A 26,395-nucleotide genomic window follows, 5' to 3' on the forward strand; every position below is an offset into this window, starting at 1 on the left:
ACCGGCGTCAAGAGACACAGATAAATAATCCTCGAGAGCCTTACGTTCGGGAGCCGACAGAGAGTATAGTCTACCCCGAGGAGGAGTGGTCCCCGGAAGGAGATCAATACTACAATCATACGACCGGTGAGGAGGAAGGGAGTTGGCTCGGGACCGACTGAAGACCGTGCGCAGATCATGATATTCCTCCGGCACTCCTGTCAAATCGCCAGGTTCCTCCTGAGAAGTGGGGACAGAAGAAATGGGAGGGATGGCAGACATTAAACACTTCACATGACAAGAAACGTTCCAGGATAGGATAGAATTACTAGACCAATTAATAGAAGGATTATGACATACTAGCCAGGGATGACCCAAAACAACAGGTGTAAAAGGTGAACGAAAAATCAAAAAAGAAATAGTCTCACTGTGGTTACCAGATACTGTGAGAGTTAAAGGTAGTGTCTCAAATCTGATACTGGGAAGATGACTACCATCTAAGGCAAACATGGGCGTAGGCTTGTCTAACTGTCTGAAAGGAATGTCATGTTTCCGAGCCCATGCTTCGTCCATGAAACAACCCTCAGCCCCAGAGTCAATCAAGGCACTGCATGTAGCACCCGAACCGGTCCAGCGTAGATGGACCGACATAGTAGTACAGGATCTAGATGAAGAGACCTGAGTAGTAGCGCTCACCAGTAGCCCTCCGCTTACTGATGAGCTCTGGCCTTTTACTGGACATGAATTGACAAAATGTCCATCAAATCCGCAATAGAGGCACAGGCGGTTGGTGATCCTCCGTTCCCTCTCCTTAGTCGAGATGCGAATACCTCCCAGCTGCATGGGCTCAGTCTCTGAGCCAGAGGAGGGAGATGGTTGCGATGCGGAGCAGGGAAACACCGTTGACGCGAGCTCTCTTCCACGAGCTTGGTGACGAAGATCTACCCGTCGTTCTATGCGGATGGCGAGAGCAATCAAAGAGTCCACACTGGAAGGAACCTCCCGAGAGAGAATCTCATCTTTGACCACTGCGTGGAGTCCCTCCAGAAAACGAGCGAGCAGCGCCGGCTCGTTCCAGTCACTAGAGGCAGCAAGAGTGCGAAACTCTATAGAGTAATCCGTTATGGATCGATCACCTTGGCATAGGGAAGCCAGGGCCCTAGAAGCCTCCCTACCAAAAACTGAACGGTCAAAAACCCGAATCATCTCCTCTTTAAAGTTCTGGTAATTGTTTGAACAATCAGCCCTTGCCTCCCAGATAGCTGTGCCCCACTCTCGAGCCCGGCCAGTAAGGAGTGAAATGACGTAAGCAACCCGAGCTCTCTCGCTAGAGTATGTGTTGGGTTGGAGAGAGAACACAATATCACACTGGGTGAGAAAGGAGCGGCACTCCGTGGGCTGCCCGGAGTAGCAAGGTAGGTTATTAACCCTAGGTTCCGGAGGCTCGGCAGGCCAGGAAGTAACAGGTGGCACGAGACGAAGACTCTGGAACTGTCCAGAGAGGTCGGAAACCTGAGCGGCCAGGTTCTCCACGGCATGGCGAGCAGCAGACAATTCCTGCTCGTGTCTGCCGAGCATGGCTCCTTGGATCTCGACGGCAGTGTTACGAGCGTCTGTAGTCGCTGGGTCCATTCTTTGGTCGGATCCTTCTGTTATGCAGGTGAATGAGGACCCAAAAGCGACTTGGCGAAAACAGAGTCTTTAATCCAGTAAAGTAAATCTACAATCATAAGGCATAATTCCACTCGTAATGACGAGAACAGACTGGAGACTCGATCAAGAACTGCAGGTTGCCTCGGGAAGGCACTTGAACGTAGCAGACTCAGACACCTGCTCACCACGCAGCATCTGAGGGAAACACGACACGACAGGGCGATACACAGACACAGCACGGTGAACAATAGACAAGGATCCGACAGGGCAGAAACGGAAAACAAGGGGAGAAATAGGGACTCTAATCAGGGAAAAAGATAGGGAACAGGTGTGGGAAGACTAAATGATTGATTAGGGGAATAGGAACAGCTGGGAGCAGGAACGGAACGATAGAGAGAAGAGAGAGAGGAAGGGAGAGAGAAAAAGGGGAACGAACCTAAAAAGACCAGCAGGGGGAAAATGACAGAGGGAAAAGCAAAATGACAAGACAATCTAAGACAAAACATGACAGTTATGCACAAAGTAGATGTCCTAACCAAACTATAGTTTGTTAAATAGAAATGTGTGGACTGGTTGAAAAACAAGTTTTAATGACTCCAACCTAAGTGTATGTAAACTTCCAACTTCAACTGTAGACAAGATCTCCGACAGTGTAAGTCCTCTCTCATATATTTTATTTTGTCTCTGCTGAGCTGCTCGGAAATGCTCCCTTGCAGTTCTTTGTGCTTCCTTTAGACCTTCTCCAGGTTGTAGAGGAACGCTGGGCCTTCCATCCTGCCATACTTTACCTCTGCTGCACCAGACCAGATATCCTGAGGTTGATGGATATCTCTTCCAAGCATCAGCCGGTTTGGAATGAACCCAGTGATTGCCCAAAGGGAGCTGGGGTACGCTGACGTCAGGAGCTGCAAGTGTTCATCCCAGTTTTGCTGATTCTGGTCCACGTAGCAGCAGATCATCTGGAGTAGTGTGCGGTTGAACCGCTCAACCTGACCGTTGGAAGCCGGATGATAGGGGGTTGTCCTTGTCTTTGAGATCTGCAAGAGCCTGCACACACTCTTGAACAGGCACCCTCTGCTCCATGGTTGTGACGACACTTCTGGAGGACACCGCTTCGTTGATACTTAGAGGCTCAGGTACAGTAGAGACACCGGGCTTTGGATGGTCAACTTCACCCCGTTGGGCCATATACACCTCCCATTCAAAGCTCCTGGTGCAGATCTTAAATATAAGTTTCAGTCCACCAATGGCAGTCATGTCTTTCCCCGACTCAGCATTCCAGTGTCTTCTTGAGTGCTGTCTGCTCACTCACAGGGAACTGCTGGTAACGGCTCTCAGAGAGGATTGTTGTTTCAGCTCCAGTCTCTACAACAGCTTGGACTGGGATGCCGTTGACTGTCATATATTATTATAATGGCATATATTATTATATTATTATATTATTATATTATTATATATTATTATTATATCTGCAAACTTGGCCCTTGGCCCTCTGTTTGTAGTACAGCTGACTTGTACAGTAGGGGACTGGCTCCATTGGCTGACAAGCCCACCTGCAGAAGTAGCTTGGCAAAGTTCTTTACCACCCCGGGTATGGGGAGGGGTTAGGCTGAGGGGCCTCACACATTCTCTCCGGAAGTGTCCTTCCTCACCACATTGGTAACACGGCCCTGTAGCAGTGCGTCCTGTTAACCTGCTGCAGTGCTAAACGTCCTTGTCTCCTCTCCTGACTCTCAAGACTGCTGCCTTCGAACTGCCTGAGAGAGTACTCTGGCAACTCCTGGATCCTGTGGTCCACAGTGGCAGCCTGTTCAAGCTTTAGCTGCAGCTTATTCATCTTCTGCAAGTCTCTGAGCCTCCACAAGTGAGCTGGGATCTTGATTCATTAGGCTCCCCATTAGATGACGACAACGGTGACAGCTAGTCTTACTGGAGTCCGACATATAACGAAAAAGACATTACAGACAAAATACTTTACAATTTACATATGTTCAAAAACATTAACATGTAGTGTGTGTGTGTGTGTGCGCATCTATCAGTTCCACATACATGTCAGTACATACACACAACAAGTAGGTCACATAGGGAAGGAGAGGCATTGTGCCGTGAGTGTTATTGTTATGCAGGTGAATGAGGACCCAAAAGCGACTTGGCGAAAACAGAGTCTTTAATCCAGTAAAATAAAAATACAATCAAAAAACACAATTTCCACTCGTAATGACGAGAACCGACTGGAGACTCGATCTTGAACTGCAGGTTGCCTCGGGAAGGCACTTGAACTCAGCAGACTCAGACACCTGCTCACCACGCAGCATCTGAGGGAAACACGACACGACAGGGCGATACACAAACACAGCACGGTGAACAATAGACAAGGATCCGACCGGGCAGAAACGGAAAACAAGGGGAGAAATAGGGACTCTAATCAGGGAAAAAGATATGGAACAGGTGTGGGAAGACTAAATGATTGATTAGGGGAATAGGAACAGCTGGGAGCAGGAACGGAGCGATAGAGAGAAGAGAGAGAGGGAGGAAGAGAGAAAGAGGGGAACGAACCTAAAAAGACCAGCAGGGGGAAAACGAACAGAGGGAAAAGCAAAATGACAAGACAAAATAAGACAAAACATGACAGTACCCCCCACTCACCGAGCGCCTCCTGGCGCTCTCGAGGAGGAACACTGGCGGCAACGGAGGAAATCATAGATCACAAACGGTCCAGCACGTCCCGAGAAAGAACCCAACTCCTCTCCTCAGGACCGTAACGAAAAACGATAAAAAGGGAAACTAGGGTACTACTCTAAAAAAAAATGAGACACGGGTAGAGAACTGAAAGCTTTAGAGCAAACAGGACCAAACCGGCCAGGAGAGTAACAACTAGGGACAGACTGAGACACAGCAAGGGCAGGAACAAGAACAGGAGAGATGCGATGGCAGGGAACAGACTGAGACCCAGCAAGACCAGGAGCAGAAGCAGAAAAAAAAATTACCAGACTTCTGCGCGCAGTCTGAACACGCAGCCACGAAACGGCGCGTGTCACGCTCCTGAGTAGGCCACCAAAACCGCTGGCGAATAGAAGCAAGCGTACCCCGAACGCCGGGATGGCCAGCTAACTTGGCAGAGTGAGCCCACTGAAGAACAGCCAGACGAGTAGAAACAGGAACGAAAAGAAGGTTACTAGGACAAGCGCGCGGCGACGCAGTGTGCGTGAGTGCTTGCTTAACCTGTCTCTCAATTCCCCAGACAGTCAACCCGACAACACGCCCAACAGGAAGGATCCCCTCGGGATCGGTAGAAGCCACAGAAGAACTAAAGAGACGGGATAAAGCATGAGGCTTGGTGTTCTTAGTACCCGGGCAATAAGAAATAACGAACTCGAAACGAGCGAAAAACAACGCCCAACGAGCATGACGCGCATTCAGTCGTTTGGCATAACGGATGTACTCAAGGTTCCTTTGGTCAGTCCAAACGACAAAAGGAACGGTCGCCCCTCCAACCACTGTCGCCATTTGCCTAGGGCTAAACGGATGGCGAGCAGTTCGCGGTTAGCCACATCATAGTTACGTTCCGACGGTGACAGGCGATGAGAAAAATACGCACAAGGGTGGACCCCATCGTCAGTATCGGAGCGCTGGGACAGAATGGCTCCCACGCCCACCCCGACGCGTCAACCTCAACAATAAACTGTTTAGTGACGTCAGGTGCAACAAGGATAGAAGCGGATGCAAAACGCTTCTTGAAGAGATCAGAACAACAATCATACGACCGGTGAGGAGGAAGGGAGTTGGTTCTGGACCGACTGAAGACCGTGCGCAGACCATGATATTCCTCCGGCACTCCTGTCAAATCACCAGGTTCCTCCTGAGAAGAGGGGACAGAACAAACAGGAGAAATAGCAGACATTAAACACGTCACATGACAAGAAACATTCCAGGAAAGGATAGAATTACTAGACCAATCAAAAGAAGGATTATGACACACTAGCCAGGGATGACCCAAAACAACAGGTGTAAAAGGTGAACAAAAAATCAAAAAAGAAATGGTCTCACTATGGTTACCAGATACTGTGAGGGTTAAAGGTAGTGTTTCATATAATATACTGGGGAGAGGACTACCATCCAAGGCAAACATGACCGTGGGCTCCCCTAACTGTCTGAGAGGAATGTCATGTTCCCGCGCCCAGGCTTCGTCCATAAAACAGCCCTCTGCCCCAGAGTCTATTAATGCACTGCAGGATGCTGCCGATCCGGTCCAGCGTAGATGGACCGGTAAGGTAGTACATGTACTTGACGGAGAGGACCGTCTAGTAGCGCTTATCAGTCGCCCTCCGCTTACTGATGAGCTCTGGCCTTTAACTGGACATGAAATGACAAAATGACCAGCGGAACCGCAATAGAGACAGAGGCGGTTGGTGATTCTCCGTTCCCTCTCCTTAGTCGAGATGCGAATACCCCCCAGCTGCATGGGCTCAACACCTGAGTCTGTGGGGAAAGATGGTAGTGTCGGAGAGAGGGGAGACACAGTTAACGCGAGCTCTCTTCTATGAGCTCGGTGACGAAGATCTACCCGTCGTTCAATGCGAATAGCGAGTTCAATCAAAGAATCCACGCTGGATGGAACCTCCCGAGAGAGAATCTCATCCTTAACCTTAGCGTGGAGTCCCTCCAGAAAACGAGCGAGCAACGCCTGCTCGTTCCAGTTACTGGAGGCAGCAAGAGTGCGTAACTCTATAGAGTAATCCGTTATGGATCGATTACCTTGACATAGGGAAGACAGGGACCAGGAAGCTTCTTTCCCAAAAACTGAGCGATCAAAAACCCTTATCATCTCCTCTTTAAAGTTCAGATAATTGTTAGTACACTCAGCGCTTGCCTCCCAGATAGCTGTGCCCCACTGCCGAGCCCGACCAGTAAGGAGTGATATGACGTAGGCAATCCGAGCTCTCTCTCTTGAGTATGTGTTGGGTTGGAGAGAGAACACTATATCACACTGGGTGAGAAAGGAGCGGCACTCAGTGGGCTGCCCAGAATAACATGGTGGGTTATTAACCCTAGGTTCCGGAGGCTCGGAAGAACCGGAAGTAGCTGGTGACACGAGACGAAGACTCTGATACTGTCCTGAGAGGTCGGAGACCTGAGCGGCCAGGGTTTCAACGGCATGCCGAGCAGCAGACAATTCCTGCTCGTGTCTGCCGAGCATCGCTCCCTGGAACTCGAGAGTAGAGTAGAGAGAATCCATAGTCGCTGGGTCCATTCTTGGTCGGATCCTTCTGTTATGCAGGTGAATGAGGACCCAAAAGCGACTTGGCGCTTTAATCCAGTAAAATAAAAATACAATCGAAAAACACAATTTCCACTCGTAATGACGAGAACAGACTGGAGACTCGATCTTGAACTGCAGGTTGCCTCGGGAAGGCACTTGAACTCAGCAGACTCAGACACCTGCTCACCACGCAGCATCTGAGGGAAACACGACACGACAGGGCGATACACAAACACAGCACGGTGAACAATAGACAAGGATCCGACCGGGCAGAAACAGAAAACAAGGGGAGAAATAGGGACTCTAATCAGGGAAAAAGATATGGAACAGGTGTGGGAAGACTAAATGATTGATTAGGGGAATAGGAACAGCTGGGAGCAGGAACGGAGCGATAGAGAGAAGAGAGAGAGGGAGGAAGAGAGAAAGAGGGGAACGAACCTAAAAAGACCAGCAGGGGGAAAACGAACAGAGGGAAAAGCAAAATGACAAGACAAAATAAGACAAAACATGACAGTTATTTAATTATTTTTTAAAGCCAGGTTTGCTGTTTACTTGCGCTATATGAGATGGAAGGGAGTTCCATTCAATCACGGGTCTGTATTATACTGTACACTTCCTTGAATTTGTTCTGGACCTGGGGACTGTGAAAAGACCCCTGGTGGGGTAAGTGCGTGTGTCAGTGGTGTGTGTAAGTTGACTATGCAAACCATTTGGAATTTCCAACACATTAATGTTTCTAATTTAAACAAGAACTTTGACGCAGTCAGTCTTTCCTCAACTCTTAGCCAAGAGAGACTGGCATCCATAGTATTAATATTAGCCCCCTGATTACAATGAAGAGCAATACGTGCCACTCTGTTCTGGGCCAGCTGCAGCTTAACTAGGTCTTTCTTTGCCGCACTTGACCATATGACTGGACAATTGTCAAGACAAGATAAAACTGGAGCGTGCTGGATTTGCTTTGTGGAGTGTGGTGTCAAAAAAGTAGAACATCTCTTGATTACGAACAGACCTCTCTCCACCTTTACAACCATTGCATCTAATATTTTTGGCCATGACAGTTTACACCAGGTTCGGCAAGTGTGACCAGCCAGCGCACTTCCTCTGCAAATTCAGCCGACTACTCCTTGGATTGGCAAAGCTCTCCCAACTTCCTTCTGACTGTGGGCGGGCGGTTCCACTGACCAAAAAGCTGGTTCAGCCGCTCCTTGAGAAGGTTATAGTCCTGATCCCCGCAGGAATTCGTGTAGCCGGTCAACCCGCTGAGCACCGTTCCAGCCATACTTCCTAGCCTGCCGTTTGAATGGAACAGAAAGGACTCCTCGTTTTAATTTCCATCGAACATGGCTAGCTTCGCTTTTGTGTCATCCTGTGTGGTGTGATAGTTCTGGTGATTTGCTTTTACTATGTCATGTTACCCTTACTCTTTGACCTTAAGTAGCCTAATTGCCTCACCCTCTTTTTGACTCTGTTCTAGAGAGTCTAACCCTGACCTGGAATGTTCAGGATTGACAGGCTGGTGCGGTTTCTAGGAATGTATCTGAGACATTACTTCTGGTCAAATATTCCTCCACTCTTCCACAGCTCTTATTCAGAAAATCCTGTGTCAGACGTCAGTTCAGCTGATGTCATCAATGGTTCAGTCTCAAAGCTCTCTCTCACAGGTAAGAGGTGGCCATCTTTTTGATGTTCAGACTTAGACTATCAATGGACTTTTATTTTTTACATTAATTATATTTTATCAATAAACATTTTAAGATAAAAATGCACTTGTGAGATTCAATAAGGTTATATGGAGAGGAGTACTAGTTGTGTATCAGATCATTTTTTTGCCTCCATAGTTTACTCTCTAATCCAAGTCATGTTTTATCAGTTATGGTTGAGATCTAATTTGATTATGTTTTCCTGATGGAAAAGGATGTTGTGATCATTCGGTAATAACAGAAGACCAGACACTTTTTGAATTATTTTTTGGGATTGAAGATTGATGGAATGATTAATGAATGTGATATCTTTTGGGAATTAGGAATTGTCTGATTGCTGGCATTAGTTCTGTACAATGATGAGAACAGCTTTAAGAACTGTCTCTCAAAGCAAACCAAAGCCACGAGTGGTTTATTGAAGATGTCCTCTGACCTCTGTCTTTGTAGGTAAGAAGTCATCATGCCTTCATTTGTCATCGATCAGCCACTGCCCGTCATGGAGTCCAAGGAGTCTGACCAGTGGAGTTCCGGAATCTGTGACTGCACAGATGACATGGCAGACTGTTAGTGTGTGTGTGTGCATGTGTTTGTGCGATCACATTTGTTTGTGTATATTTGTATGTAAGACTATTAATGCGCGTATCATTACAATTCATAGTTTATGAAAGTGTGTTTTCTGGATTGGTGCTTCATTCACTTTGGCCAGGCTGTTTTGGATTCTGGTGTTGTCCCTGCCATGCCTGTATACATACAAGGGAGTACGGCCAGTGTCTTTGTCTCCCTCTGCTGGACATCTTCGGCATCATCCCACCCGTCACAATGTCCATGAGGGTGTCCATGCGCCAGCGCTACGGCATCAAAGTAAGTACATTTAGAGTTGGCTGCTTCTGGAAAAAAAACATTACATTACCGAACTAAATAAAGTACATTATTATACACCACCAACCACCTACCTAGTGCACTGTGATATTCATAGGTTTAATAGTTAGTGAACATTTTCCCTTCTCTTTTCTGGTGCTTGGCCATTCCAATGTCTGCTATATGACCATTGTTGTAAATTTGCTGACTGTGTCTCCAGGGCACTATCTGTAACGACTGTGTGAATGCCACCTGCTGCAACTGCTGTGTCTGGTGCCAGATGTCCAGAGAGATGAAGAGCCGCATCATCCCCATTGTCCTGGTCAGTGCTAGGAAGTAGGAACGAATGACCAACATGTTACCATAACCTCAATATCACCGTAGTCATCCCAATACAGCCATAACCTTTTTCAGAGTCATGTTTCTGTGTTTATATAATGTGTATTTATTCCTACATGCCCGAATTGTCAGATTGTTTGACAAGAAGTCACTGTAAACAGTGTATATTAAAACGATATTTATGCATGCTTAAAATGATGTATATATGTCATTCTATGAACTATTATGCCCCCAATAAGGACATATATTATAAATGTTTTATTCTATAAAATATATATACCAAATAAATATGTTTACAAATGCTAACATTTTTCCTTCCTGCCATCTCTGTTCATCTCTGTTTGTTTGAATATCTTCATATGTGTCTTTTGTGTAGAGCGAGATGGTACGAAACACAGTTTAGTTTGAGTTAAGTCAGATTTCTCCATCTCTCTCCCTCTTCTCTTATCTCCATCCATCCGTTGGTGCTGGATTGAGGTGAGCGCTTTTCTCCCTGATGGATCGCCGCGATGGATAAGCCGAGTTTCAATAGGCACAATCTTAGTTACAACACCCCTCTCATTATCTCTCTCTCTCGTTGTAATTTTGCAGTAGGCCTTGTTACAGGCTTTGGTTTAACCATTTATATTTAGAGGTTGAACATTAGCACGTTGGGCATACCGATTGGCATCACCTCATTAGTCAATGTGTATTACATCTGTGCTAGCTTGTCATCTCATTAGTCAGAAGGTGTTTCAGCTGTACTGGCACAGGTGATATTTAAGAGTGGATGGCTCTCCCTATTTGATTTCTAAAATCTCTGTTTTCATTTTGCTCTCCTTTTTTGTTTGCTTCCTGTTTCTAAATTGTGTGGGTTTTAATTGTTTGCCTCTACTTGGGCAAATGTAGTGGGCGTTCATGGTGGGTGTCTTAGGTTACAGTTGTTGTTGCTCGTCAACTTTCAGTGGACACCCCCGAGTGTCTTTCAGAACCCCTCCTGTTTCGTTTGGGTTGTTAGTGACTCTGTTAGTTTCCCCTTCTGTTCGAGCGACATCTTTTGGTTTCTTGCTAGGGAACGTAAACAGCCTACAAAGAAAAGTGCACTATTTCATAACATGAGAGTTTCTAGGCAGCATGAGAGTTTCAAGTTTGGGGAAGACTTAAAATGCATCCTACAATTTCTACCAACCTGCGAGCCATTTTTTTGTGGAATAGTTTAATTTCAATAACTTTTTATTTTCTTAATCATTGTATCGTGGTTAATAATACAAAATCAGAATTAAAATGATAAAGCTAAGTTCAAATTCCACTAATGTGACAGCACCAGCCTCTGCCATATGGACACATTGTTTTACCAAGAGCCATTGGCAGCTGAAGAAGTAGGCTAGGCCAATGTATCAGTAGGCCTATAACCTCCATTGTCAACTGAGTCAAAATACATAAAGCCAACAAATAAACAGAAACATCGGGATGATGATACAGGTTCTTTAAATCACATTAATCTCTATTCCTCCTGTCTGGCTCCCTTTCTATCTGTCTTAACGTTTGCTATCGCTAGTGAAGTGCAATATTGTATGAAATCAATCAAATGAGTGTGGGTCCGGCCCAATTACTGTGCAGAAAACATTAAAGAAACACCTTCCTAATATTGAGTTGCCACCACCCCCCCCCCTTTGGCCCAATTACTGTGTACAAAACAAAAAACACCCTCCTAATAAATAATAAGTTGACTGCATGCCCTTTGGGTGGTGGACTATTCTTGATACATACAGGAAACTGTTAAGTGTGAAAAAACTAGTGTGCCTAGCACCAACTACCATACCACGTTCAAAGGCACTTGAATCTTTTGTCTTACTCATTCACGCTCTGACTGGCACACAGACATAATTCATGTCTCAATTGTCACAAAGCTTAAAAATCCTTCTTTAACCTGTCTCCTCCCTGTCATCTACACTGATTTAAAGTGGATTTAACAAGTGATATCAATAAGGGATCATAGCTTTCCCTTGGATTCACCTGGACAATCTGTTGTGGAAAGAGCAGGTGCTCTTAATGTTTTGTACACTCAGTGAACACTACGGGTAAAAAGTTTTAGAACACAAGGGTTTTTCTTTATTTTTACTATTTTCTACATTGTAGAATAATAGTGAAGACATCAAAACTATGAAATAACACACATGGAATCATGTAGTAACCAAAAAAGTGTTAAAAATAAAACATGTTCTATTTGAGATTCTTCAAATAGCCACCCTTTGCCTCAGCTTTGCACACTCTTGGCATTCTCTCAACCAGCTTCATAAGGCAGTCACCTGGAATGCATTTCAATTAACAGGTGTGCCTTCTTAAAAGTTCATTTAACTGGAATTTCTTTCCTTCTTAATGCATTTGAGCCAATCAGTTGTGTTGTGTCAAGGTAGGGGAGGTGTACAGAATAGGTGCCCTATTTGGTAAAAGACTAAGTCCATATTATGGCAAGAACAGCTCAATTAAAGAGAAACGACAGTCCATCAATACTTTAAGACATGAAGGTCAGTCAATCAAGAAAACATTTCAAGAACTTTGAAGGTTTCTTCAAGTGCAGTCGCAAAAACCATCAAGCGCTATGATGAAACTGGCTCTCATGAGGACCGCCACAGGAATGGAAGACCCAGAGTAACCTCTGCTGCAGAGGATAAGTTCATTTCAGTTACCAGCCTCAGAAATTGCAGCCCAAATAAAAGCTTCACGGAGTTCAAGTACCATTTGGAGTTTGGAGTTTGTGACAGCAACTATGTGAGCTTGTCACATGTGCATGTTCGGTCTCCCAAACGCAGCTCTACCCTCGTTAATCACACAGTCTAATGGTATCTACGGATGCGGAAGGGATAAACACATTCAATTGTTCAACCCAGAAGTCTGTAGCTCAACCATACAATGTTTAAAAGGAGTTAGAAGTCCAAAGCTCACCAGATATACGGTGGGACTCATTGGGTTAAGCGTAAATCAAAAAGATTTAACACGTTAGTAAACAGGTATGACTAAAATTGTGAGACAGTCATTCAGTGCTTGACAAATTGTGAGCCTATTATAAGCTTGGTTGAATAATGGTTGATAAATTAACTTAAAATGGTCATAAAAGACAACCTGTTATTTCATCATGGAACCTTGCAAGGGTTTCACGGTTGAGGAACATTCTCGCTCTTGGATGGGATGCATTGGTGCACTTATATATTTATCCCAGGAAATAAGGCATCACGCCACGATCTGCTCATCTGTGCAACATGCTCAAAATAAATATGACGTGCCCACAATTTATGTTGATAGTGCATTGTGACAGTGTGCAAAATCCAGACATGAGATTGTCATGAAAGAGAGTGTTGTAGAGGAGACACAAATGTCCACAAAGGGAGATGCAATTTGTTTGGCTTTTTGAATACAGAAATTGTGCTGAATGATTTAGCGTATAGGTAGTTAGCTAGCGTTTGCCAGCTATCTAGTCTGGTGTTGGCTAGCTAACTAACAATAGCTTGCTAGCTGGCAAACGCTAGCTAGCTAGCGAACTACTTATGTTAAATCATCCAGCATAATACCCAAGCTAACTAGCAAATATTAGCTGTTCTTTTTGGTAGGCCTAGCTAGCTAACCTGGCTAGCTAACTTAGGTAAAGAGGTTGTAGTTCTGAAAGTAGTGCTCATGAGCCAAAAGTGGTCCCCAAAATTGCGTACCACATCACATGTGTGCACCACATCATTGCTCTCTCTCTCTCTCTCTCTCTCTCTCTCTCTCTCTCTCTCTCTCTCTCTCTCTCTCTCTCTCTCTCTCTCTCTCTCTGCTGTATGTGCATCTTGCTAGCTGGCACTCAAATGTCAAGGGGCTGAATCTCATTGGCTGGAACTCAAATTGCTAGGGGCTGTCCCATGTGGGGGGAAATGGCGCCACACAGCTTCCAATAAATAGTCACTTTCAAACTAGGAATTTTGTGGCTAATTGAGGTAAAACAGTAATTCTGCTCATAGATTACGCATGTATGAACTAAATTCCGGAGCATGGCTTTAACATACAGAATATACTTTATATGCCTTGACCGCTAACATTAGCTAGCTACCAAAGGTTAGCTAACTGGGTTCAATGGCCTTATCTCCTCTTGAACCTTGTTCTCAGGGTATCTTTACCCAAGGGTGTTACATAAGACACACCCAGCATGTTAACATTAGCTAGCTAGCTAGCTACTTGTGTCAACACTAGTATTAGGAGTAGTTCATTTTCAATGTAAACACTAGCTAGCTTGTTAGTGTTAGCAAGCCCCATTATTAGTATAACACTAGCTGGATAACACAACTGGAATAACTGCAGGCTATATGCCTAAACCCTAAAGGATATAAATCATAATAATGATGATAACAAAGCTATTGGAGGAAGGTTTCTATATTGTCTTGGATGCTAGCTAGCTAGTAGGCTAATTGTAGGGTGTCATCAAGGCAAAGGGTGGCTACTTTGAAGAATCTCAAATATAAAATATATTTTGATTTGTTTAACACTTTTTTGGTTGCTACATGATTCCATGTGTTATTTCATAGTTTTGATGTCTTCACTATTATTCTAGAAGAATAATAGTCCAAATAAAATAGTCAAAATAAAGGAAAACCCTTGAATGAGAAGGTGTGTCCAAACGTTTGAAAGGTAGTGTATATATATGTATTTTTTGTGAAAAAAAACATTTTCTATAATCTTCTTTCACTTTGAAATTGTGGAGAAGGTTGTGTAGATCAGTATGAAACAAATCAAATGACTTTATGTTGAACCCCTGTGTGTCAGCTATGTCTGTGTACAGTATATATGTTTCTGTTTGCAGCTCAGTAATGACTGTCTCTGCCTGTCAGTCAGTTTCTCATTAAGTCAGTAAAACTTAAATATCAATGTGTTTGTCTCTCCCTCCTGCTGTTAGGCTGCATCTTTTCATGATTAACTTAAGTATTAGGCTGGAGTGTCACTATGTAAGTAACCCATGCTGATACATACAGTTGAAGTTGGAAGTTTACATACACTTAGGTTGGAGTCATTAAAACTTGTTTTTCAACCACTCCACAAATTTCTTGTGAACAAACTATAGTTTTGGCAAGTAGGTTAGGACATCTATTTTGTGCATGACACAAGTCATTTTTCCAACAATTGTTTACAGACAGATTATTTCACTTATAATTCACTGTATCTGTCATGCAGGTGAAAGAGGACCCAAAAGCGACTTAACAGAAACAGAGTTTATTTAAGTCCAAAACGGAATAACAGAAATCCTCTAGACTTGTAGAGGGGAAACAACTGGAGAAGCGTCCACAGACTGCAGGTCGCTTCGGGTAGGCGCAGGCCGTAGTCGACTGAGACACCTGCTCACACGCAGCATCTGATGAAGGCAAAAAACACGACAGGACAGGGCGATACACAATCACGGCAAAAACACGACAGGACAGGGCGAAACGCAATCACAGCATGGTGAATACAATACAAGGAACCGACGGGACAGGAACGGATCACAAAGGAATAAATAGGGACTCTAATCAGGGGAAAGGATCGGGAACAGGTGTGGGAAGATTAAATGATGATTAGGGGAATAGGAACAGCTGGGAGCAGGAACGGAACGATAGAGAGAGAAGAGAGCGAGAGAGTGAGAGAGGGATAGAAGGAGGGAAAGAACCAAATAAGACCAGCAGAGGGAAACGAATAGCATGGGGAGCACAGGGACAAGACATGATAATAAATGACAAACATGACAGTACCCCCCCACTCACCGAGCGCCTCCTGGCGCTCTCGAGGAGGAACACTGGCGGCAACGGAGGAAATCATAGATCAAACGGTCCAGCACGTCCCGAAAAGAACCCAACTCCTCTCCTCAGGACCGTATAAAAAGGGAAACTAGGGTACTACTCTAAAAAAAAAATGAGAACTAGGGACAGACTGAGACACAGCAAGGGCAGGGACAAGAACAGGAGAGATGCGATGGCAGGGAACAGACTGAGACCCAGCAAGACCAGGAGCAGAAGCAGAAAAAAATTACCAGACTTCTTCTGCGCGCAGTCTGAACACGCAGCCACGAAACGGCGCGTGTCACGCTCAGTCGGCCACCAAAAGCGCTGGCGAATAGACGCAAGAGTGCCTCGAACACCGGGATGACCAGCTAACTTGGCAGAGTGAGCCCACTGAAGAACAGCCAGACAGTGGAAACAGGAACGAAAGGAGGTTACTAGGACAAGCGCGCGGCGACGCAGTGTGCGTGAGTGCTTGCTTAACCTGTCCTTCAATTCCCCAGACTGTCAACCCGACAACACGCCCATAAGGAAGAATCCCCTCGAGATCAGTAGAAGCCACAGAAGAACTAAACAGACCATCAGGCTTGGTGTTCTTGCTACCCGGACGGTAAGAAATCAAGTCTTAAGTCGTTTGGCAGAACGGATGTACTCAAGGTTCTTATGGTCTGTCCAAACGACAAAAGGAACGGTTCCAACCACTGTCGCCATTCGCCTAGGGCTAAGCGGATGGCGAGCAGTTCACGGTTACCCACATCATAGTTGCGCTCAGATGGCGACAGGCGATGAGAAAAATAAGCGCAAGGATGAACCTTATCGTCAGACTGGAAGCATAGGATGGCTCCCACGCCTACCTCTGAATCAACCTCGACAATGAATTGTCTAGTGACGTCAGGAGTAACAAGGACGGACGTAAAACGTTCTTTTAGAAGATCAAAAGCTCCCTGGGCGGAACCGGACCACTTAAAACACGTCTTGACAGAAGTAAGAGCTGTGAGAGGGGCAGCAACTTGACCGAAATACAATGAAGTAGAAATCGAAACCTAAAAAGCGCTGCAACACACGTGACCTTGGGACGGGCCAATCACTGACAGCTTGGACCTTAGCGGAATCCATCTGAATGCCTTCAGCGGAAATAACGGAACCGAGAAAAGTACGGAGGAGACATGAAAAGAGCACTTCTCAGCACGTAGAGATAATTCTCTAAAAGGCGCTGTAGAACTGTGCTGAACATGAATCTCGAGTGACGGAGAAAAAAATCAGGATATCGTCAAGATAGACAAAAACAAAAATGTTCAGCATGTCTCTCAGAACATCATTAACTAATGCCTGAAAAACAGCTGGCGCATTGGCGAGACCGAACGGCAGAACCCGGTACTCAAAATGCCCTAACGGAGTGTTAAACGCCGTTTTCCACTCGTCCCCCTCTCTGATGCGCACGAGATGGTAAGCGTTACGAAGGTCCAACAGTAAAGCACCTGGCTCCCTGCAGAATCTCGAAGGCTGATGACATAAGTAACGATTCTTAACCGTTATGTCATTCAGCCCTCGACCACGCAGGGGCGCAGAGTACCGTCCTTCTTTTTAACAAAAAGAACCCCGCCCCGGCCGGAGAAGAAGAAGGCCTATGGTACCGGCGTCAAGAGACACAGACAAATAATCCTCGAGAGCCTTACGTTCGGGAGCCGACAGACTACCTCGAGGAGGAGTGGTCCCCGGAAGGAGATCAATACTACAATCATACGACCGGTGAGGAGGAAGGGAGTTGGCTCAAACCGACTGAAGACCGTGCGCAGATCATGATATTCCTCCGGCACTCCTGTCAAATCGCCAGGCTCCTCCTGAGAAGTAGGGACAGAAGAAACGGGAGGGATGGCAGACATTAAACACTTCACATGACAAGAAACGTTCCAGGATAGGATAGAATTACTAGACCAATTAATAGAAGGATTATGACATACTAGCCAGGGATGACCCAAAACAACAGGTGTAAACGGTGAACGGAAAATCAAAAAAGAAATAGTCTCACTGTGGTTACCAGATACTGTGAGAGTTAAAGGTAGTGTCTCAAATTTGATACTGGGAAGATGACTACCATCTAAGGCAAACATGGGCGTAGGCCTGTCTAACGGTCTGAAAGGAATGTTATGTTTCCGAACCCAAGCTTCGTCCATGAAACAACCCTCAGCCCCAGAGTCAATCAAAGCACTGCATGTAGCACCGAACCGGTCCAGCGTAGATGGACCGACATAGTAGTACAAGATCTAGATGAAGGGACCTGAGTAGTAGCGCTCACCAGTAGCCCTCCGCTTACTGATGGGCTCTGGCCTCTTACTGGACATGAATTAACAAAATGTCCAGCAACTCCGAATAGAGGCACAGGCGGTTGGTGATCCTCCGTTCCCTCTCCTTATTCGAGATGCGAATCCCTCCCAGCTGCATGGGCTCAGTCTCAAAGCCAGAGGAGGGAGATGGTTGCGATGCGGAGCAAAACACCGTTGATGCGAGCTCTCTTCCACGAGCCCGGTGACGAAGATCTACCCGTCGTTCTATGCGGATGGCGAGAGCAATCAAAGAATCCACATCTGATGGAACCTCCCGGGAGAGAATCTCATCCTTAACCACTGCGTGGAGTCCCTCCAGAAAACGGCGAAGCGCCGGCTCGTTCCACTCACTAGAGGCAGCAAGAGTGCGAAACTCAATAGAATAATCCGTTATGGACCGTTCACCTTGGCATAAGGAAGCCAGGGCCCTAGAAGCCTCCCTACCAAAAACTGAACGGTCAAAAACCCGAATCATCTCCTCTTTAAAGTTCTGGAATTTGTTAGAGCAATCAGCCCTTGCCTCCCAGATAGCTGTGCCCCATTCTCGAGCCCGGCCAGTAAGGAGTGAAATGACGTAAGCAACCCGAGCTCTCTCTCTAGAGTATGTGTTGGGTTGGAGAGAGAACACAATCTCACACTGCGTGAGAAAGGAGCGGCACTCAGTGGGCTGCCCAGAGTAGCAAGGTGGGTTATTAACCCTAGGTTCTGGAGGCTCGGCAGGCCAGGAAGTAACAGGTGGCACGAGACGTAGACTCTGGAACTGTCCAGAGAGGTCGGAAACCTGAGCGGCCAGGTTCTCCACGGCATGGCGAGCAGCAGACAATTCCTGCTCGTGTCTGCCGAGCATGGCTCCTTGGATCTTGACGGCAGTGTAACGAGCGTCTGTAGTCGCTGGGTCCATTCCTTGGTCGGTTCCTTCTGTCATGCAGGTGAAAGAGGACCCAAAAGCGACTTAACAGAAACAGAGTTTATTTAAGTCCAAAACGGAATAACAGAAATCCTCTAGACTTGTAGGGGGAAACAACTGGAAAGCGGCCACAGACTGCAGGTCAGGGGTACAGGCCGTAGTCGACTGAGACACCTGCTCACACGCAGCATCTGATGAAGGCAAAAAACACGACAGGACAGGGCGATACACAATCACGGCAAAAACACGACAGGACAGGGCGAAACGCAAATCACAGCATGGTGAATACAATACAAGGAACCGACGGGACAGGAACGGATCACAAAGGAATAAATAGGGACTCTAATCAGGGGAAAGGATCGGGAACAGGTGTGGGAAGATTAAATGATGATTAGGGGAATAGGAACAGCTGGGAGCAGGAACGGAACGATAGAGAGAAGAGAGAGCGAGAGAGTGAGAGAGGGATAGAAGGAGGGAAAGAACCAAATAAGACCAGCAGAGGGAAACGAATAGCATGGGGAGCACAGGGACAAGACATGATAATAAATGACAAACATGACAGTATCACAATTCCAGTGGGTCAGAAGTGTACATACACTAAGTTGACTGTGCCTTTAAACAGCTTGGAAAATTCCAGAAAATGATGTCATGGCCTTAGAAGCTACTGATATGCTAATTTACATACTTTTTAGTCAATCGGAGGTGTACCTGTTGATGTATTTCAAGGCCCACCTTCAAACTCAGTGCCTCTTTGCTTGACATCATTGGAAAGTCAAAGAAATTAGCCAAGACCTCCGAAAATAAATTGTAGACCTCCACAAGTCTGGTTCATCCTTGGGAGCAATTTCCAAATGCCTGAAGGTACCACGTTCATCTGTACAAACAATAGTACGCAAGTATAAACACCATGTGACCATGCAGCCGTCATACAGCTCAGGATGGAGACGCGTTCTGTTTCCTAGAGATGAATGTACTTTGGTGTGAAAAGTGCAAGTAAATCCCAGAACAACAGCAAAGGACCTTGTGAAGTTGTTGGAGGAAACAGGTACAAAAGTATCTATATCCACAGTAAAACGAGTCCTATATCGACCTAACGTGAAAGGGCGCTCAGCAAGGAAGAAGCCACTGCTCCAAAACCGCAATAAAAAAAGCCTGACTACTTTTGCAACTGCACATGGGGCACAGATCGTACTTTTCGGAGAAATGTCCTCTGGTCTGAATGTCCTCTGGTCTGATGAAACAAGAAACTGTTTGGCCATAATGACCATCGTTATGTTTTGAGGGAAAAGGAAGAGGCTTACAAGCCGAAGAACACCATCCCAACCGTGCAGCAGGACGGACTGGTGCACTTCACAAAATAGATGGCATCATGGGGTGGGGAAATTATGTGGATATATTGAAACAACATCTCAAGACATCAGTCAGGAAGTTAAAGCTTGGTCGCAAATGGGTCTTCCAAATGGACAATGACCCCAACCATACTTCCAAAGTTGTGGCAAAATGACTTGAGGGCAACAAAGTCAACGTATTGGAGTGGCCATCACAAAGCCCTGACCTCAATCCTACAGAAAATCTGTGGGCAGAACTGAAAAAGCTTGTGCGAGCAAGGAGGCCTACAAACCTGACTCAGTTACACCAGCTCTGCCAGGAGGAATGGGCCTAAATTCACCCAAATTATTGTGGGAAACTTGTGGAAGGCTACCCGAAACATTTAACACAAATTAAACAATTTAAAGGCAATGCTACCAAATACTAATTGAGTGTATGTAAACTTCTGACCCACTGGGAATGTGATGAAATAATTAAAAGCTGAAATAAATCATTCTCTCTACTATTATTCTGACATTTCACATTCTTAAAGACAGGGAATCTTTACCAGGATTACATCTCAGGAATTGTGAAAAACTGAGTTTAAATGTATTTGTCTAAGGTGTATGTAAACTTCTGACTTCAACTGTAGGTATGTATGTCTGTATCTGCAGGAAGATGTCTGTTCTGACTGTCCAGGGGGGGCATTTTGTGACAATGATTGCATAACACCTTAGAGGCGTAAAACAAATTGTTTCTCCACCTCTCTAAAATGTATGTTTCTCTCCATTGCCTTGGAGTTGGCATTCATCTTGGCTATGTCATTATGTTACTCAACCTAACCCTCTCATTTGCATAGTATTTTCATGCCGGCCCTGGTTCCGTCTTTTGGCCTTGTTAAAACTGATCCTTTCTGTATTTCCTGTTGGATCATTTGAATGAAGAAATAACTTAATCTGTCGTCCAGACATTGAATCAATGTTGTTTCCATGTCATTTCAATGAAATTGCATTGAACCAACGTGATATAGTCATTGAATTGACGTCTGTTCCCAGTGGCGGGCAGATAGGCATAGTGTGAATACTGCTCGAGTCAGGGCATACTGTATATATCCGTCATTGGCCCAGTCTGCTGTTAATCTCCTCTGCCACAATGCCCTCTCAATCAAACTACATTTGAATTTATCTCAGTTTAAACAGATATGAACTGATCTGAACTTTATTTGTAAACACACTTTTTATACATTTATACTCAAAGCACCAACCTAATTCCAGTTGTAACACTTTTGTTTTCCGTTAATCAAAACGAAAGGCCCTCATTCAGGTTTTGCAGCTTTTGTGTGAGCTTTTCATTAAGTAGCTTGCATACCTGCAGTTATTCCAGACATATTGTATTGTGCTTCATGACTAAGTCAAAGTCGTCTCCTGTCTTCCCAGCTAACAATTCTAGGGAGAGAGAATGTATTTGTAATGTAACCCGTAATGTTCCCCAGATGTTTGAGTGTCCAGTTTTCTATTAGTTGGAATGTATGGAAGCAAAACCTCAACCATGTTTGGTGGGACGTTGATGAAAAATTATTCTAGCCCTCAGAAAACTGGAAACCTCGTGGACCTCTCCTCGTGGATTGCAATGTAATCGGCCATAATCGGTGTCCAAATAGGCCGATTAACGGTTGATACTAAAATTAATGTTTTTGCAATGTTCTCACGAAACGTGTCTAGAACATGATCTTATATTCTGAGAACATTGCAAGCGACATGGCAACCACTTTGATGGAATATTCTCCTAAAGTCATGTTCTCAAATTGTTCAGAGAACTTCAAGAAACAACGTTCTTAAGTAGAACCACATGGGAACGTGTGTGGAGTGTTCTGTGTAAGTACTGACATTGTCTTAGCACAATACACAAAAGTTCCCATGTGGTTCAATTTATTGTCATATTTTTACTAAATTTTGACTAAATCCTGGGAACGTTCTCAGAACGTTCAGAGAATGTATGGTTCTCTTTTATGTCAGTTCATGGCAATATTCGGGGAGTGTTCTACAAAATAGAAGTGTGCACATTAACATCAATAGGCTTTAAATTCCATTCTCAGATGGTGAAGAAAACTTAACGAGCGTTCCGAGAATGTTCTAAGAATGCTATTTTTAAAAATGTGTTCCTTTCTCAGCATTAACTAATCCTGGTGCCACAGTGTACTAATTCAATGGATAGAGACCAGAAAATCATATCTTTGAATCTCACTGATGCTGTGTCTCAATAAAAAATACATGTGTTCACATGATTAATGCCTAAGGAAATGCATTTCCATGTGTCCTATCTGTGCTTGGTTTTCAAAAAAGTGAACCCAAAATAAGCTAACAGTGTTATTTAAAGTGTTATTGAAACATTCAGTGAAGGTTTTAACCTCCAAATAACCTATAATTTAATTTCTCTGAGTGTTAATAAAAACCTCCCATTAAACGTTCAACTAACAAGAGTAAAACATTCTCAGAACCTCCATTCAACCGAAAAAAATAATCGTTCCCAGAACAGTCAAAATGTTCACTTCTGTTCTCAGAATGTTTTTTTTTTTTACAAATTCAGTTTTACCAGTCAGGAAACGTATGGCTTCATTCCCACAAGCAATGTGAAACCAAAAACACACGTTCCCACAACTTCCAAGGAACCGAATGTGCTAGCTTGGTATAGATCCAAAAATGTTTCTTTATAATAAAAACCATAAATAATTGATAATAATGGATAATAGTGTAAAATGGGTAAAAAGGGTGCGGGTTACAGCCGGACTGTGAATGAGTAAACAGGAAGCCACAATTGTGTCACGCTGCTATACATTCCTGGCAACGTTTTTACGAGTTTTCTTCTGTACACTGTAAAAAAAATCATCTGAGGGGGGCGAACTAAATAGGATTTAGCAACTAGTTACTCACAGAACAAGTTTATTTTACCAAGACTCGCAATTTAAAATACTGTGTTGGCTTAAGATACATGAGTTTAATAAACATTTTGCCCATTGTGCCTTTCAGCAAGTACTTTATTTGATTCAATTTACTTGTTAAGGAACATTTACAATTCAAAACATAGATATCAGTTGAAATATGATGCATTTAACCAAAGAGCAAAAATGGGGATTTGTTCTCATTATTAGTGATATTTTTTGCACCTGTTTATCTGCTTGGATAGATTTGACAGAACCCTCCATCTGGTCCATGATTGGACCATGACTGAAGTTAGAAAGGAAGTTGATTCTATTAGTAGAACAGTAATTTACTTTTATTTTGTATTTATTCTTTATCAGTCATCTGTCTATCACTTGCTATTTCCCAACTTGTCTCATTGACTCAGAAAAAGTGTTGGTCAAATGTGAATTACATGCAACACAAATGTTAGGTGAGGTTCAAAAAGAAGTGGAACTCAATATTTTTGAGTTGGACCACCTTGAATGATTTACAGCGCAGCCAATAATTAGGCTTGAACTTGACGCTGAAAAAAACATTTTAAAAAGCCAAACCAACCCACAAGATGCCAGGTATGTCCTGCTAGATCTCAGAGAACAATACAAAGTGAGGCATTGAAACATGTTGAGGCAATATCATGTGAACATACAACTCAACATCAGCGCAACAATTAAAACAATACTTATTTTGAAAATATTGAAGGCGTCATGATGATGCTACTCTATCCAGCTTTAATGTTACCTTTAGGTGGTTTAGGCTTGTTAACAGCATTCCAACCCCATCAACTTTTGTTCCCTCAACCATGCTGATGCTATGTAATCAAAACCAAAATCCTTGGGTCACGAGTAAAAAGCCAACAATATACAATATACAGCATATGTAAAGTCTGTTGTATGTCGCTACTTCTGTGTTATTACAAGACATATTTCCCCCCACAAGAAAAGGACTATTAAGAGTGTTGTCTTCCGTGTCATTGTGTCTGCAGGCAGGTCTGAACACCATGCAGCAAATATCATAGTCCATCAGCAGGTGGCAGCACCTTCTCTGAAGGGCGGGAATACTGGCCTCTTCGACTGCTGTCTGGACATTCCTTCCTGTGAGTATCCATTGGAAATCATATCCCATCAGCCCCTATGCTCTGAGTATCCTTCACAAAGCCACCACTGCAACACTGATGAATAACAGACACGATCAGGCTATGACTGATTTCACTCCTTGTAGTAAGAGTTACAAAACTAATAGTCTCTCAAAAGAGTGGTATTGTTGTTGCTCTCTCTGTTGATGAGGTGTGTCTGACTGTTTGTGTAGGTTGCTATGGTTTCTGGTGCTGTCCTTGCTTTGCCTGCTCCACCTTGGGAGAGTTTAGATAGAGTACCTGTCTGCCTTTACTGGAGCTCATGGGCCCTGCTTGGTTGGTTGCTTTTCAGGTGCACATCTGTGTGCCACCCACAAGTCTGTCCTAGCTAGAAAAACCTAGACAACACAGCAATCAAAATCAACATACAGAATGTAATCATTCATTTGTAAGAATGATATAAAACATTGAAAGTTTATTTTACAACTCATTCCAACCTTCCAAATATATATTCTACACCTTAAAATACTGTACTTGTACTACTATTAAGCATTGCATGATTTTTTTTTTGCTATTAAAAATAAATACACTTTTGTGTAAATTATTTCCATTTCCCATGACTATGATCTTGTTTCTATTCAGGTGAAAGAAATGTCTGAGCGTGTGCTGAAAGCCCTGGTCCGACCCACCTTTGTCTGGCTCCTCCTCCCGTTGTTGCTCCTCCTTCTCACACCAGCCCCTAGTTGCCATGGCAGCAGGATCCTGGTGTTCCCTATGGATGGTAGCCACTGGGTCAACATGGAGGTGCTGGTGAAGGAACTCAATGGGCGGGGCCAACAGATGACCGTCATACGACAGGCTGACAGCTGGTTTTGTCAGGGAGACCTCACCCCACTACACCTCAGTCACGGTGAAGCCGGAGGATACAGATTTAGACCTTTTTGAGCAGGCTGTGCGTAAAGTCCTGGAGGGACACAGGCCTGATCCAGATCAGAGAGGTGCCGACAGTGCCACCATAACCATGCTCTCCGGGCCCTGATGGCAGAGCTCAAGGACTCAAGCTTTGACCTCATGCTCACAGACCTTGGCATGCATGCTGGTTTCATCTTAGTGAATTTCTTCAACCATGCTCTACAATGTGTACTGAATGAGCTTTGGAGAGGACCATTTCTACAAAGCCTCCTCTCCTGTCTCGTATGTGCCTGTACCAGGCTCTGGGCTCACTGACAACATGGGTCTCCTCCAGAGGTCACAGAACCTCCTACATTACATCATCAACCTCCTCCTGTTGTTCCAACCCATTTACAGTGACATACTGGAACAATATTCCCCCGAGGGAGTGACCTCAGTCAGGTGATGTGTGGCTGATGAGGGTGGACTTGTGTTTGAGTTTCTGGCCCAGTATGCCTAATGTGGTCTACATATGGGGGTTCATGCAGAGCTCTGGGGAGCAGGCTGTGGTTGGGTTGTCCCTGGGAACCTTCATCTCTGCTCCAGCCTAAGGAGGTGACTGAGGCTGCTGTTGCCACCTTCGCCCAACTGCCACAGGAGGTGGTGTGGAGGTTCATGGGAGAAAAACTGTCCTCTCTAGGGAACAACACCCTGCTGCTGGACGGCTCTTCCAGAATGACCTCCTGGGCCACCCAAAGACCCGTGCATTTGTGGCCCATGGAGGTACCAACGGTGTCTATGAGGTCATTTACCAAGGTGTCCCTGTGCTGGGCCTGCCTCTGCTGTTTGACCAGCAGGACAACCTGGTGCGTTGGCAAAGCCAGCAGGGCGGCCCGGTTGCTGGACGCAGCCACGCTCACTGAATGGGAGTTCCTGGAGGCGCTGCAGGACATCCTGAAGAACCCCTCTTACCAGCGCAGCATGAAGAGACTCTCCTGCTCTCACATGTTCCCCTTGATTGTGGACTTCAATGCACAGCACATCAGCTCTATGTAACCAGGTGAAAAAACCTTTCCAAGCCAAACCATATCATAACCACTACACACAGCCTACATCGTTGTCACTATACTAGCTAAAGTAACGTCCTAGTCAGCATAGCTGATAGAACTAATGCATTAGTAAATCCGCTGCAATCATGCAGTTACGTTACAGTTAATAAGCAGTTTAGCGGTTAAACTGTCAGACCCCTGTGGCAATAAATTCATAAAACTAAAAGCTTACCTTGACTTGGAAGAGTACCCGTGTTGTGTTGGATAGTCATAGCCAGCTAGCTAACTTAGCATCCCTCTGTTTGAGCAGGGTGTTTTGAGTCGATTAAACTAGCT

At 44.7% G+C, this 26,395-nt stretch overlaps 1 protein-coding gene and 1 pseudogene across 1 annotated transcript; both read left to right on the forward strand.

Annotated features, from left to right (window-relative positions):
- Positions 1-8,452: 8,452 nt before the first annotated feature.
- Positions 8,453-10,090, forward strand: LOC123994047 (cornifelin homolog B-like). Its single transcript, XM_046296535.1, has 4 exons — positions 8,453-8,556; positions 9,043-9,158; positions 9,302-9,456; positions 9,674-10,090. Exons 2-4 carry the CDS (start codon positions 9,056-9,058, stop codon positions 9,791-9,793), a joined length of 378 nt encoding a protein of 125 aa, XP_046152491.1. The 5' UTR covers positions 8,453-8,556; positions 9,043-9,055; the 3' UTR covers positions 9,794-10,090.
- A 14,680-nt stretch (positions 10,091-24,770) lies between these two features.
- On the forward strand, positions 24,771-26,066 carry LOC123990563 (annotated as a pseudogene).
- Positions 26,067-26,395: the final 329 nt, after the last annotated feature.

The sequence above is a fragment of the Oncorhynchus gorbuscha genome, linkage group LG02 (genome assembly GCF_021184085.1).
Source record: "Oncorhynchus gorbuscha isolate QuinsamMale2020 ecotype Even-year linkage group LG02, OgorEven_v1.0, whole genome shotgun sequence".
Lineage (NCBI taxonomy): Eukaryota > Metazoa > Chordata > Actinopteri > Salmoniformes > Salmonidae > Oncorhynchus > Oncorhynchus gorbuscha.

Bases quoted from the DNA above. Each gene is read 5' to 3' on its own strand.
- LOC123994047 (XM_046296535.1), top strand. From the start codon at position 9,056: ATGCCTTCATTTGTCATCGATCAGCCACTGCCCGTCATGGAGTCCAAG. The intron at 9,159-9,301 runs GTTAGTGTGTGT...CACTTTGGCCAG, and splicing joins CACAGATGACATGGCAGACT to GCTGTTTTGGATTCTGGTGT. The intron at 9,457-9,673 runs GTAAGTACATTT...CTGTGTCTCCAG, and splicing joins GCCAGCGCTACGGCATCAAA to GGCACTATCTGTAACGACTG.